Source organism: Manis javanica, chromosome 7, assembly GCF_040802235.1.
Source record: "Manis javanica isolate MJ-LG chromosome 7, MJ_LKY, whole genome shotgun sequence".
NCBI classification, from domain to species: domain Eukaryota; kingdom Metazoa; phylum Chordata; class Mammalia; order Pholidota; family Manidae; genus Manis; species Manis javanica.
In genome coordinates, this window is record NC_133162.1 from 104,902,648 (window position 1) to 104,918,242 (window position 15,595).

General features: G+C 39.1%; 1 protein-coding gene across 7 annotated transcripts in view; it reads right to left on the bottom strand.

The window, feature by feature from the left end:
* ZRANB3 (zinc finger RANBP2-type containing 3) overlaps nt 1-15,595 on the bottom strand; it is a 331,095-nt gene that overhangs the window by 11,573 nt on the left and 303,927 nt on the right. For all 7 annotated transcript variants that reach the window (XM_073241365.1, XM_073241364.1, XM_073241366.1 and 4 more), the window contains 2 exons: nt 1,751-1,861; nt 331-733 (listed from right to left, as the gene is read on the bottom strand). In XM_073241365.1, the coding sequence (XP_073097466.1) occupies nt 331-733; nt 1,751-1,861 (514 nt within the window). The remainder of the gene's footprint in view (nt 1-330; nt 734-1,750; nt 1,862-15,595) is intronic.

The window sequence follows — 15,595 nt, forward strand, 5'->3', positions numbered from 1 at the left end:
AAAAAACATGCAGTCAGAAATTAAGAGGGGGAACGAGGGAGGAAGTCTTTGTGAGAGATGCATAATGAAAGTATTTAAAGATGAAATGAAATCTCTGGAATTTGCTTTAAAATAACTCTAGAAGAAAAAAAGAACTTCAGCAAGGGACAGATGAAAATGAAGGCAAAATGTTAATGACTGTTGAAGTTGGACGATGTATATATGGATGCATTATTCTCTCTATTTTTGTGTATATATTTGAAAAGTCCCATATTAAAAAGTTTAAAAACAAGCAAATATTCATCACTCAGTACAATGCTGCCTTCTCTCTGTCACACGACTCTAACTTACCTGTTCTAATGGGAGCTTTGAAGTCCAGAATATATCCAGAAGATTCTTCCTCTGAGTTTTAGGGGCATCTCTCATACATAAAAAGAGTTCTTGTGCATTCAGATTACATAGCTGGCACACACCATGTTCAATTTCAAATACTTTGGCTCGCAGGTAACCATTATTAGATCGAATCCAAAATTCCTCCTGACATTTCAGAGAGCAAAACCGTGAATCCCAAGTGCTCACTTTACACTCTTGCTTAGTTTGGTAAGTGGGTTGCTGACAGCGAAGGCAAAGTGGATTTCCTTCATTATCCACAGCTTGCAAATAGCCTTTGGATGTAGAAGGCTTCACTCTGAGATCAGCTTGGGCTATGCAGGGATTTAGAGATGGGACACAGGCTCCATCCTCAAGAAACTTTCTAGAATTGAACAAAACATTTACTAGGTAACTAATGGACACTTACACTAGTCTAAATAGTTATTACTGCATATAAAGGTTTTCAAAATTTCTATCCCAATAAACAGTAAACACAGGACCCAAATATGCTGTGATTTAGTGAGGAAATGACATAGATGTAGTCAAGCACTCTATACCAAATAAAGGAAAGAATGGTGCATTTTAAAAAACAATTTGAATACAAATATGCTATGCCTTTTGGGAATTTAGGTATCTTCAAGTTAAACAATCAGACTTTGAAATATCTGGAGAACTTAGAAAATGAGAAGTTAGCAATGCTTCTTCAAGCTGGGAAAAGGCAGGCTAATGTAAAATCCCATCTAAACTTAGTGGCTACCATGCTCTAAACGTGCTGTTCTCATACCACATTAGAAGAGAGAGGCCATTCCTAAGGCTTTCATAACACTCTCTTCCAGTCTCTCCAGGCCTACAGGAAACGGAGTCACATCCAGAAAGTCACAGAGCCAAGTAGGTAACAGGGTTGATAGGAAGTAGAAGACTTGCTGAATATATGCCCCTAGAGGTCAACTCTGAGTTGACTGGATTTAAATTATAAATGAAACATGACAGGACATGCACTCAACTTGTTAAAATAAAAGGAAAAGGTATATTACTCAATTATGTTGTAAAGTCCTACATGGGAATTACAACTGCTTTGCCTATTTTCTGCAGCTGTTTGTTAGAAGTGCTAAAAGTAGAACTCTGTATGGCATTAAGAACTCAAGATTTGGCTTCAGGTCTCTAGCATCTTGTGGCCTGGTGCAGGTCACTTGGCCCACCTGTCTCAGGGTCCTTCCTCATTGCTAATTTTTAATGGGAAGACATCATGTGTCTCACATGACTGCTAGGAGTATTGAGAGCTACTGTAGTGTGAGAGCTCTCATAACCCATAAAGGGGTCACACATATTACAAATATGAATACATGAATGTAAAGAGTAGCCTTAGTACTAATCTGTCCTACTAATAAATAAGCCTTACTTTGTGGAAAGGTCCCTTGGCCTGGGCTCCTTTGTGATCAGACGGACATGGCCCCCGTCATTCTTCAGCTTCTCCATTGAGGCCCCAGCAACATCTTCTTTGGTTATGTATCTAAAACAATTATATGTTAAACAGACTTCCTCTCTGTCCTATGAGAGTTTCTCTATTTCATGTTCACATTCTTCCTCGCAAAAGCAATAGGAGAAAAAGCAAGATACAAGCGTATTTATTGTGCTGATACTAAAGTTGGGGAATGGAATTTTCTCCCTTTACATTGAAGTCCATGTATGGGTAACACATCTTTTATTTCCAAATTAATTTTCTTGATTTATTTTTCTAAGAAATTCAAGAGTTTGGACCAATTTTTACTTAGGGGAAAAAAGGAGTGGGTGTAGGAATAAGAAATGATCAAATATACACACAGCTGACAACATTAAGTTAACAGCTTGCCCAACTGGGTAGAAAATCTCTAACTGCATTTTTACTTCCCTCTTGGCCTTTTCTTCAAGGTTTCTTAAATCACCTTAATCAGTTATAATAGTGTATCAGCGCATTCGGGCTAAGTGATACTCTTTTCAGTTAACCAGGCTCAATAATATCTTCTATAATCTCAAGGTTGTTTCCATTATTAACAGCCCATACAGGGTTTATGGAATCTTCCACTGAAATAAAGCAATTCTTGATGTGGGATTCAGAACCTTATTACACAAAATACTATCAATACCACACAGAGGTTTAGGGACTGGAGTAAAGATGAAAGTTATTCCAATTAAAGGTGTAAAGGTGATGGGGGAATTTAAGTAGGTGAAATGCAATTATCCAATTCATTCCTTCTAATTAGCATGGCCCAGTTTTTCTGGTAATTTGCACCTATTGTAGTTTTAAGAAAAATCAGTTTAAACATGAATTTCTTCATATTTCCTACCACTTCTTCATTTGGTAGCTTGACAGTAACACTGAAGTTAAATCACTATTGGAATTGTGCAATTCTGGAAAAATTTTAGAAATCTGCTTTGATGTTGTTAAAGTAGATTTAATAATTAACACATTTCCTTCTTATTATAAGCCATTTCACTAATTTTATTAGGTGATAAGTGCACAGGTTTCAAAATTGAAAAGGCATGTAGTGGTATATATGATAAACAGTAAGTTTCTTCCACCCACATCCTTCTTTCCCACCTCCCCCAAAGCATCCCCTGTTGCCGGTTTTTAATATATCATTTTAAAAATAGTTAACTTTTTCTGTGTATAGTTTCCACCTTTTATTTACTTATATCTGTATCTTTATTGACATATAACTCATGTATCATAAGATTTACATTTTTCAGTTTAAAACTAAACTTAAAAAAAGTTAATCTGTGGCATTTTGGTATTTTCACAAGGTTGTACAACCATCACCACTATCTACTTCCAGAACATTTTCATCGCCCCAAAAAGAAACCTGGACTCATTAGTCATTCCCATTACACTTTTTATTTTTAAAAACAAATGGTAGCAGAGATTAAAGGCGGCGGCATGAGAGGCGAGACAGAAATCGCCTCCCAAAACCACATATAATATTAAAATATAGCAAATACATCTAATTCTCAAAGAGCAAAAGGAAAGAAGGCTGCAGCAGATTACCTACACCTGGGGAAAAAAGCAGACCTCAAGGAAAAGGTAAAGTATCAAAGCCATGATCTGGCAGGACCCAAGCCCTTCTGCCACCCCAACTCACTGGAGAGAGGAAGAAAAACAGAGTGGGTGTAGGCCTAGGACTGCTGAACACTCCAGCCCTGGAGATCTGTTCTGGGAGCATGAACCTGCATTACATGGTGCTCTGGAGAATAGTGGGGTTGGAAAGCTAAGACAGGTGGAATACTTGGAGAGACTGAGATCAGCTGCTTGTGGAAAACATGTATCCACAACCGGTCGCTCTGGGACAAAAGAAAGGTGGGCAGTCTGAGAGACTTCCTAACAGTGACAGAGCTGCTAAAGAGGAAAGGACAGCACAGAGCTTGCTGCTCAGGGGAAAGGACAAGTGGACAAAATTGTCCCGGTGCACTCTGCCCAGCAGGTTGGGAACTATCAGGATCTTTAGGCACTCCATCACCCTGGCTGACTATGCAGCCACAAGGCCCACCACAACAATACACAGCCTACTGCTCCTTCCTCCCAGCCAGTATCAGTTTGCAAATAGCCTGTCCCCACCATTGCTCCAGGCCAGCCAGAGGGCTTCCCTGCCTATGGCAGCTACAAGTCCAAGCATAGAGGCTTCACCCTGTGTGCTCAGCCCACTGGTCCTAGCAGTGGAGACAGGCACTGCAGCCAGGAAGCAGGAAAGAGCGCTTTCCTCCTGACAAGCACCAGTGCTGCTCACCTGCAACCCCTGCCATCACTCCAGGGGCTGAGCAGCTCCAGACAGTAGAGCTTCTGGGCACTAGAGGATACCACCTACAAATATTAAACACCAAAGAAATGTGGATCCAACCCAAATCCCACAAACAACAGAAAGAGGGCCAAGTGAAACTAAATTCATAAATCTTCCTGAACAAGATTTCAAAATAAAAATCATAAACATGCTCACTGAGCTACAGGAAAATATGCAAGAACTCAGGGAGGAATTCAAGAATGAGATACAAACATTGAAGAATACAGTATCTGAAATGAAACATATAATGGAGGGATTTAAAAGTGGATTAGATGTAGTAGAGAAAATGGTAAATGAACTAGAAATTAGAGAACAGGAATACAAAGAAGTTGAGGCACAGAGAGAAAAAAGGATCTCTAGGAAAGAAAGAATTTTGAGAACTGTGTGACCAATCCAAATGGAACAATATTTACATTATAGGGGTACCAGAAGAAAAAGAGAGAAAAAGATATAGAGAGTCTCTTTGAGAAGATTAAAGATGGCAGCATGAGAGGTGAAACAGAGGCTTCCTCCTAAAACCACATATAATATGAAAATATAATTAATACAACTACTCTTGAAAGAGCAACAGTAAAGAGGACTGCGCCAGATGGCATACACCTGGAGAAAAGAGCAGACCTCACAGAACAGGATGACATACCAAAACTGTGGCCTGGTGGGACCCAAGCACTTCCCCCAACCCAGCTCACCAGCAGGAGGAAGAGAAATGGAGCGGGAAGGGACTGGAGGCCTGGGACTGCTGAATACCTAAATTTGGAGATCTGCTCTGGGAGCACAAACCTACATTTCATTGTACTTGCATGGTACTCTAGAGGTTAGGGAGTTGGAAAGTTAAGACAGGCAGAATTCCTGGAGAGACTGAGATTCCAGCCACTTGTGGAAAGCAGGGATCTATATCCAGCTGCTCTGGGACAAAAGAAAGGTGGGCAGTCTGAGGGACTTCCTAACAAGGAGGCCGTTAGCAAGAGGGCTCCTAAAGGGGCAAGGATTGCACAGAGCTTACTGCTCAGGGGAGAGGACAGGAAGACAAAAGTGTCCGGCTGCACTCTACACAGCAGGTTGGGAGCTTTCATGATCTTCAGGTACTCCAGCTCCCTGGCTGGGTACACAGCTCCAAAACCCCCTCCATGATACACAGCCTACTGCGCCTTTCTCCCAGCCAGCCCCACCTGGCTCGCAAATCGGCAAACCCTACTCTGGTGTTAGGCCAGACAGAGGGAAGATCTGTCTACAGCAACTACAAATACAAAGCATAGAGGCTTATACCTGTATGCTTGGCCCACTGGTTCACGCAGTGGAGACAAGCATAGCAGAGGGAAGCAGGAAACAGCTCTTTCCTCCCTCCAGGCACCAATAACACTCCCCAGCGACTGCCGACATTGCTTCAGGAGCTGAGCAGCTCCAGAGAGTAGAGCTTCTAGGCAATAGAGGGCGCCATATACAAATATGTAATGCCAGAAGAGCCTGGTTCAAAGTACAATGAATAATACAACTCCTGAGAAAGATTTAAATGACATCTACCTCATGAATCTTCCTGAAAGGGAATTCAAAATAAAAATCATTAACATGCTCATGGAGGTAGGGAAAGATATTCAAGAACTCAGGAGTGAATTCTGGTCAGAGATCCCATTGTTGAAGAGCACAATGGAGGGTATTAAAAGCAGATTAGATATGGTGGAGGAGATGATAATGAAATAGAAACTAGAGAAGAGGAATACAAAGAAGCTGAGGCACAGAGAGAAAAAAGGATCTCTAAGAATGAGACAATATTGAGAGAACTGTGTGACCAATCCAAACGGAACAATACTTGCATTATAGGGGTACCAAAAGAACAAGAGAGAGAAAAAGGGATAGAAAATGTCTTTGGGGAGGTAACTGCTGAAAAATTCCCCAATCTGGGGAAGGAGAGAGTCTCTCAGGCCATGGTGATGCACAGATCTCCCAACACAAGGGTCTCAAGGAACACAACGCCAAGACACATAGTAATTAAAATGGAAAAGATCAAAGATAAGGACAGACTATTAAAAGTAGCCAGAGAGAGAAATTAGATCACATACAAAGCAGAGCCCATCAGGCTATCTATCATCAGACTTCTCTGCAAAAACCTTACAGGCCAGAAGGGAGTGGCATGATGTATTTAATGCAATGAAGCAGAAGGGCCTCAACCAAGATTACCTTATCTGGCAAGATTACCATTTAAATTTGAAGGAAGGATTAAACAATTTCCAGGTAAGCAAAAGCTGAGAGAATTCACTTCTCATAAATCATCTCTACAGTGTTATTTTTGAGGGACTGCTATAGATGGAAGTGTTCCTAAGGTTGAATAGCTGTCATCAGAGGTAATAAAACCACAGTAAAGGAGTAGAACAGTTAATTACAAAGCAAAAGCAAAATTAAATAAACTATCCCCAAAGTCAATCAAGGGATAGACAAAGAGTACAGACCTAATACATAAAGAATGGAGGAGGAAAAAATGGAGGAGAAAAAAAAGAATCTTTAGATTGTGTTCATAATACATACTTAGTGAGTTAAGTTAGACTCTTAGATAGTAAGAAAGTGAACCTTGAACCTTTTTTGGTAACCACGAATCTAAAGCCTGTAATGGCAATAAGTACATAACTATTGATAATCACCCTAAATGTAAATGAACTAAATGGAACAATCAAAAGACACAGAGTCACTGAATGGATACAAAAACAAGAGCCATCTATACACTGCCTACATGAGACCCACTTTAAAGCCAAAGACATACACAGCAACTAAAAGTGAAGGGATGGAAAAAGATATTTCATGCAACTAACAGAGAGAAAAAAGCAGGAGTTGCAGTACTTCTATCAGGCAAATAGACTTCAAAACAAAGAAAGTAACAAGAGACAAAGAAGGACATTACATAATGATAAAAGGGTCAATCCAACAAGAAGATATAACCATTATAAATATCTATGCACCCTACACAGGAGCACTGACATATGTGAAATACCAACAGAATTAAAAGTGGAAATAGAATGCAATGCATTCATTCTAGGAGATTTCAACACTCTCCTCACTCTGAAGAACAGATCAACCATACAGAAAATGGATAAGGAGACAGAGGCACTGAACAACACATTAGAATAGATGGACCTAACAGACATCTACAAAACACTCCACCCAAAAGCAGAAGGACACACATTCTTCTCAAGAGCATATGGAACATTTTCTAGAATACATCATATACTAGGCCACGAAAAGAGCCTTGGTAAATTCAAAAAGATTGAAATTGTACCAACCAGCTTCTCAGACCACAAAGGTATGAAACTAGAAATAAAATGCGCAAAGAAAATGAAAAACCCCACAAACACATGGAGGCTTCACAACATGCTCCTAAATAACCAATGGATCAATGACCAAATAAAAACAGAGATCAGGCAATATATGGAGACAAATGACAACAATAATTCAACACTGCAAAATCTGTGGGACGCAGCAAAGGCTGTGCTAAGAGGAAAGTATATTGCAATACAGGCCTACCTCAGGAAAGAAGAACAATCTGATATGAGCAGTCTAAACTCACAATTAACAAAAATAGAGAAAGAAGAACCAATGAGGCCCAAAGTAAGTAGAAGGGGCGACATAATAAAGATTAGGGCAGAAATAAATGAAATCACAAAGAATAAAACAATAGAAAGAATCAATGAAAGCAAGAGCTGGTTCATCGAGAAAATAAACAAAATGGATAAACCCCTAGCCAGACTTATCAAGAGAAAAAGAGTCTACACACATAAATAGAATCAGAAATGAGAAAGGAAAAATCACTACAGACACCACAGAAATACAAAGAATTATTAGAGAATACTATGAAAAATTGTATGCTAACAAACTGAATAACCTAGAAGAAATGGACAAGTTTCTAGAAAAATACAACCTTCCAAGACTGACCCAGGAAGAAACAGAAAATCTGAACAGACCAATTACCAGTAACGAAATTGAACTGGTAATTAAAAACCTTCCTAAGAACAAAAATCCCTGGACCAGATGGCATCAGTGATGAATTTTATCAAACATTTAGTGAAGACCTAATACCCTCCCTCCTTAAAGTTTCCCAAAGAGTAGAAGAAGAGAGGTACTTCCAAACTCATTGTACGAGGCCAGTATCACGCTAATACCAAAACCAGGCAAATACACCACAAAAAAAGAGAATTACAAACCAATATCCCTGATGAACATAGATGCAAAAATAATCAACAAAATATTAGCAAACCGAATTCAAAAATACATCAAAAAGATCATCTATCATCATGATCAAGTAGGATTTATTCCAGGGATGCAAGGATGGTACAATATTCGAAAATCCATCAACAAAGAGAAGGATAAAAAACACACGAACATCTCCATAGAAGCTGGAAAAGCATTCAACAAAATTCAGCATCCACTCATGATAAAAACTCTCAACAAAATGAGTATAGAGGACAAGTACCTCAACATAATAAAGGCCATATACGACAAACCCACGGCCAACATCATACTTAACATCAAAAAGCAGAAAGCATTTCTTTTAAGATAGGGAACAAGACAAGGATGTCCACTCTCTCCACTTTTATTCAACATTGTACTGAAGGTCCTAACCATGGCAATCAGACAACACAAAGAAATAAAAGGCATCCAGATTGGTGAGGAAGAAGTTAAACTCTCTCTGTTTGTAGATGACATGATATTGTACATAAAAAAAACCCTAAAGAATCCACTCCAAAAAGTACTAGAGTACCTAAATTCATCAAAGTTGTAGGATACAAAATTAATACACAGAAATCTGTTGCATTTCTGTATACTAATGATGAACCAGCAGAAAGAGAAATCAGGAAACAACTGCATTCACAATTGCATCTAAAAGAATAAAATACTTAGGAATAAACCTAACCAAGAAAGTCAAAGACTTATACCCTGAAAACTACAAGACACTCTTGAGAGAAATTAAAGAGGACACTAATAAATGGAAATATATCCCATGCTCTTGGGTAGGAAGAATTAACATTGTCAAAATGGCCATCCTGCCCAAAGCAGTCAACAGATTCAATGCAATCACTATCAAAATACTGACAGCATTCTTCAATGAACTGGAAGAAATAGTTCTAAAATTCATATTGAACCACAAAAGACCCCAAATAGCCAAAACAATCCTGAGATGGAAGAATAAAGTGGGGGGTATTATACTCCCAAACTTCAAGCTCTATTACAAAGCCACAGTAATCAAGACAATTTGGTAGTGTCACAAGAACAGACCCACATATCAATGGAACAGAACAGAGAGCCCAGATATAAACCCACATACAGGGCCAATTAATATATGGAAAAGGAGCCATGGACATACAATGGGGAAATGGCAGCCCATATGTAATTAAACAGCAGCTACATGTCAGAGAATGAAACTGGATTACTGTCTAACTCCATACACAAAAGTAAAGTCAAAATGGATCAAAAACTTGAATGTAAGTCAGGAAACCATAAAACTCTTAGAAGAAAACATTGGCAAAACTTTCTTGAATATAAACATAAGCAACTTTTTCATGAACATATCTCCTCAGGCAAGGGAAACAAAAGCGAAAATGAACAAGTGGGACTACATCAAACTAAAAAGTTTCTGTACAGCAAAGGACATCATCAGCAGAACAAAAAGGCACACTACGGTATGGGAGAATATATTTGTAAATGACATATCTGACAAGGGGTTAACATCCAAAATATATAAAGAGCTCACATGCCTCAACACCCAAAAAGCAAATATCCTGATTAAAAAATGGGCATAGGATCTGAACAGACAATTCTCCAAAGAAGAAATTGAGATGGCCAACAGGCACACGTGAAGATGTTCCACATCACTAGTTATCAGAGAAATGCAAATTAAAACCACAATGAGGCATCACCTCACACCAGTAAGGATAGCTACCATTCAAAAGACAAACAACAGATGTTGACGAGGTTGTGGAGAAAGGGGAACCCTCCTACACTGCTGGTGGGAATGTAAATTAGTTCAACCATGTGGAAAGCAGTATGGAGGTTCCTCAAAATGCTCAAAATAGACTTACCATTGGACCCAGGAATTCTACTTCTAGGAATTTACCCTAAGAATGCAGCACTCCAGTTTGAAAAAGACAGATGCACCCCTATGTTTATGGCAGCACTATTTATAATAGCCAAGAAATGGAAGCAACCTAAGTGTCCATCAGTAGATGAATGGATAAAGAAGATGTGGTACATATACACAATGGAATATTATTCCGCCATAAGAAGAAAACAAATCCTACCATTTGCAACAACATGGATGGAGCTAGAGGGTATTATGCTCAGTGAAATAAGCCAAGCAGAGAAGACAAATAACAAATGATTTCACTCATCTGTGGAGTATAAGAACAAAGGAAAAACCAAATGAACATAACAGCAGCAGAATCACAGAACCCAAGAATGGACTAACAGTTACCAAAGGAAAAGAGACTGGGGAGAATGGGAGGATAGGGAGGGATAAGGGTGGGGAAGAAGAAAGGGGGTATTATGATTAGCATGCATAATGTTGGGGGTGGGTGAAAAGGAAGGGCTGTGCAACACAGAGAAGACAAGTAGTGATTCTACAACATTTTGCTATGCTGATGGACAATGACTGTAATGGGGTTTGTGGGGGGGACTTGGTGTAGGGGAGAGCCTAGTAAACATAATATTCTTCATGTAATTGTAGATTAATGATAACAAAAAAAGGGGGATTACTCCCTGATAGGATAAAATTAACTGCAAATCAACGATTAAGGCATGCTTTACTTATCCTTAATTTTGATCTTTTAAAGGGTGTCGGATGATCAGCTATGGAAGTACATTTTTCTGATAATATTTCTTTCTCTTAAAAAAAAAGCAGTTCCTGTGTGGTGGTCTCCAATAGGTTCTTCACAATGGTATAAAGGTCATATCAAAGTGTGGGCAAAGGGTTTGTTTGTGTTTATACAGAGGATCAAAGCCTAATTTGGCTACCCAGAAAACAAATTAAGATATGATACGAAGAAGAACCTCCAACATCAACATCCTCTGGAAGAGTCATTCCAGAAGATGATCATCAGAAAACCTCAACAAAGATCCTGGCGCTATTGCAGTTGTAGCTGCATTCATCCCGCTGGTTCCTGGACTTGCCGTTGGAATGAAGAAGGAGATATCTAAGCTGGCCTGTGCATACAGTAAAACAACAAATTTGACTGGATCTATATTGTCGGAACTCAACCAAGAATTAGGAGAAGTGCAAGTTGCAGTGCTCCAAAATCATGCGACTATAGACTATCTACTGTTAAAAAAACATATGGGATGTGAACAGTTCCCAGGAATGTGTTGTTTTAATTTGTCTGATTTTTCTCAAACTATTCAAATTCAGTTAGACAATATCCATCATGTTATTGATAAGTTTTCACAAATGCCTAGGGTACCTAACTGGTTTTCTTGGTTTCACTGGATATGGCTGGTAATTGTAGGTTTGCTTTTGTTATGTATCTGTATTCCTATTCTGTTAATATGTGTATGCAATTTAATTAGTAGTTTGTTAAAAGCTATACATGCTTATGTTACTCTACAAGAAATTATGTCAAAGAAATAATCAATCTTCCCATGTTTTCTTCTGTCTGCTACTTCTATAGCTTTTCTTCTTCCTTCCTAATTACAGCCCTTTAGTAGAATTCGTGCCTCATATCGAAAATTACCGAGTATCATAATTCTTCCAAGTGGTAAAGATACCTCAAGACAAATTCTGGGCATAGAAGCCACAGGGCATAAATCTGCAAAGAAGTAAAAAGCTAATCTTTTCAAAGAATATTGCTTCTCTCTCACTTACCAACTTTACATTTCCCTGTATGGCCCCATAAGACAGCTTGTTAGCCAGAGACGGGTAAGATTCCTCAAGGGAGGAACAACCTAAGACAGGCACAGTTGCAGGGGGGCCATCAGGTGAGAAATTGGGGATCAACAGAGGTGAGGCTTAGAACCTCACCCCCCCGGTTTTGAGAGAACTCTTCTGCATCTGTGGATGTTTTGTTGCCCTTGTCTAGCTTGGATTAATACTTAGTCTATAGGCAGAGACCTGATCATCTACATTTGCCCTCTTACAGCACTAAACTATGTTTTCTACCTTTATCTTGCATCTACCTACCACTTCAGCATTTTATTAAAAAAAAAAAGGGAGAAATGTGGGATTCATATGTAAATCAAGTATAAAAATCAAATGAATAATCATATCTGATTTGATTGTTTATAGTTCATGATGCATGATCAAAACCGAAAGTTTCTGTGATATGACTGCCCTTGCACTGTTCACCATGTAAGAACTTGTTTGTTATGCTTCAGAAGATTGGAGACTGTTGAGAATTAGGCTTGGGGTTGATTAATGATTGTGCATTGAGTCCTCTATACAGAATTTTATTGTTGTTAACAACCATTTGATCAATAAATATGAGAGATGCCCTCTCAAAAAAAAAAAAATGGGCAGAGGATCTGAACTGACAGTTCTCCAAAGAAGAAATTCAGATGGCCAACAGGCACATGAGAAGATATTCCACATCGCTAATCATTAGAGAAATACAAATTAAAACCACAATGTGATATCACCTCATGCCAGTTAGGATGCATCCAAAAGACAAGCAACAACAAATGCTGGCAAGGATGAGGAGAATGGGGAACCCTCCTACACTGCTGGTGGGAATGTAAATTAGTTCAACCATTGTGGAAAGCAGTAAGGAGGTTCCTCAAAAAACTAAAAATACAAATACCATTTGACCCAGGAATTCTACTCCTAGGAATTTACTCAAAGAAAGCAAGATCTCAGATTTAAAAAGGCATATGCACCCCTATGTTTATTACAGCACTACTTACAGTAGTGAAGATATGGAAGCAACCTAAGTGTCCATCAGTAGATGAATGGATAAAGAAGATGTGGTACACATACACAATGGAAAACCACTCAGCCATGAGAGGAAAACAAATCCTACAATTTGCAACAACTTGTATGGAGCTAGAGGGTATTATGTTTAGTGAAATAAGCCAGGCGGAGAAAGGCAAGTGCCAGATGATTTCCCTCATTTGTGGAGTATAACAACGAAGCAAAACTGAAGGATAGCAGCAGACTCACAGACTCCAAGAAGGAACTAGCAGTTACCAAAGGGAAGAGGTGAGGGAGACTTGGTGTGGAGAGAGGGAGAAGGGGATTGAGCGGTATTATGATTGGTACACATGGTGTGGGTGGGGACACGGGGAAGACTGTGTAGCCCAGAGAATACAAGTGGGGACTCTGTGGCATCTTACTACACTGATGGACAGTGACTTCAATGGGGTATGGGTGGGACTTGATAATATGGGTGAATGTAGTAACCACAATATTTTTCATGTGAAACCTTCATAAGAGTGTATATCAATTATACCTTAATAAAAACAAAAGAAAAGAAATGGTAGAATACACACATGAATCTTCACCTTGCCTTTTTACCTAAATATGCATTTGAGCGATCTTCCCATAAGTAGACATAGTGTCATCCTATTTTTTAAATGGTTGCATATTATCCTGCTACTTAGATAAACCATATAAAATACATCTAACCAGTCTCCGCTTAAAGGGCATTTTTGTTGTTCTAGTCTCTGAGATCACAAACAATGTTGCAATAAATATCCTTGTACATGGTACTTTTTACACATGAAGTATATGTATAATAAATTTCAAGAAGTAGAACTACTGAGTCAAAGGTCTTGGGAGCTTTAAATTTGGATAGATTTTGACAAATTGCTTTCTTTTGGGTTTGAGTAGCAACAGGCAGGGCCACGAGCAATGAGAGTACCTGTTCACTCACACTTTCACTAGCCACAAAGTACATCAGTTAAAAGCCTCTCTGATAATAGTGAGAGGTACCTCATTATAGTTTTAAATTTATATTTTTCTTATTAAGAGTAAGGATGAGTCTCTTTTCATGTATTTGTATTTCTACTTTTGTGTCGTTCTTAAAGCAAAAAAGAATCACAGTGAATTTTCAGAATTCTCTAACTTGTCCTTTAGTTCCTAAACTTCCCTGATCCAACCCCCCATTTCTTCAATGATTTTATTCCCTTGACAAAAGCAGTTTGCTTAAGTATTTCAGTGGATTCTAAATGAATTCAGAAGCTTCCTAGCTTTGAGGGGCAAAGGAATATTAAGCCTTGCCTCAGGTATTATTCAACATTTGAAAGCTTAGAACCTAATTCAGTAACTCTAAAAGAGGCTGAGAAATCTACTCAGAGACTTAAGAACTAAAAATAACCTTTCCTACAAGAGGTTTAAGCACAAAATTTTTGGAAACCACAAGAAACAGATCAATCAACTCCAAAGCAGGTTGGCAATTTTTCAGATGTAGTTGTGAGATACCGGTATTTAATTTTCCATTGAGGTTTGCTAGAAAGTTCATGTAAGTATATCAACTTTCAAAAGGATTATGGGCAAGTCCCAATTTTGACAATTAGGGAAGGGACAAAACTATCTAATAAAGTAATTCCTGGATGGGGTTGGGAGCAGAGTGTGGCAGTTTTGTTAAGACCAGAGTGTGTGCTGGAAAGTGGCTCACACCAGTGAAAACAGTGCTGGGCTCTGGGTTGCTGACCTGCTTTGGAAATCAGCTGTGGCTAAAGTATAAATAGTTGGTATTCTAAACCCGGAGAGTTCCAAGCGTATCAGGCCTGCCTCTGACAAGTGGGAATTTCCTTAGGAATTGAAACAATGGCTGTCACCTTGGCTTCCATTCACCTTTAAAAGTGAGCTATTCCAAAGCTGACAGCAGGCTCCGAGTTTCCATGGGCCCTGCAAACTGGCGGATGTCCTTGTAGGATAATCTGGTTGGAGATCTAGCCATTGCATTTGAGGGAATTCCTAAAGATCAGTGTCTATGTGTCTTTATCCTGAGAACACCCATTTTTTTCAGAGATGAATTCTTTAATCTCTTGCCCAGGAAGTAAAACACCAGCTGTTGGTGTTTTAGAAGTTGAGAGAAGAAAAGGGTCTGGGGAATGTCAGTTTCCAATGAATTGCTTCTCTCTTTATTTCTACTGAGCCTGCTGTTTCCGAGACTGCTGCCTCTCTGGTTCAATGTCTCTAGAAAGTAAACAGGTAGTGCAGTGGGAGAGAAGGCATCCGGTGTCTGGCTGCTCCTCATCCAGATTTCCAGTCAATGCTTTTGTGCAGCCCCATCTTGCACACCTGCTTTCAGAGATACAGTTTGTCCAATTCACTGAGAGGAAGTGGTGTTCTGTAGCAAGAATCAGCATGCTTTCTCAAAGTACTCTCCTCTGCAGCTACACAGGTCTCATTTTTGTGGCTCTGCTAAGTCAGTTTTCCTGGAGCCCTCCCTTTCTCTAATCAGTGACCATGGTGTCTAGATCTACCTCTGTGACACCTGTGTTCATTCTCTTTTCTCCATTCC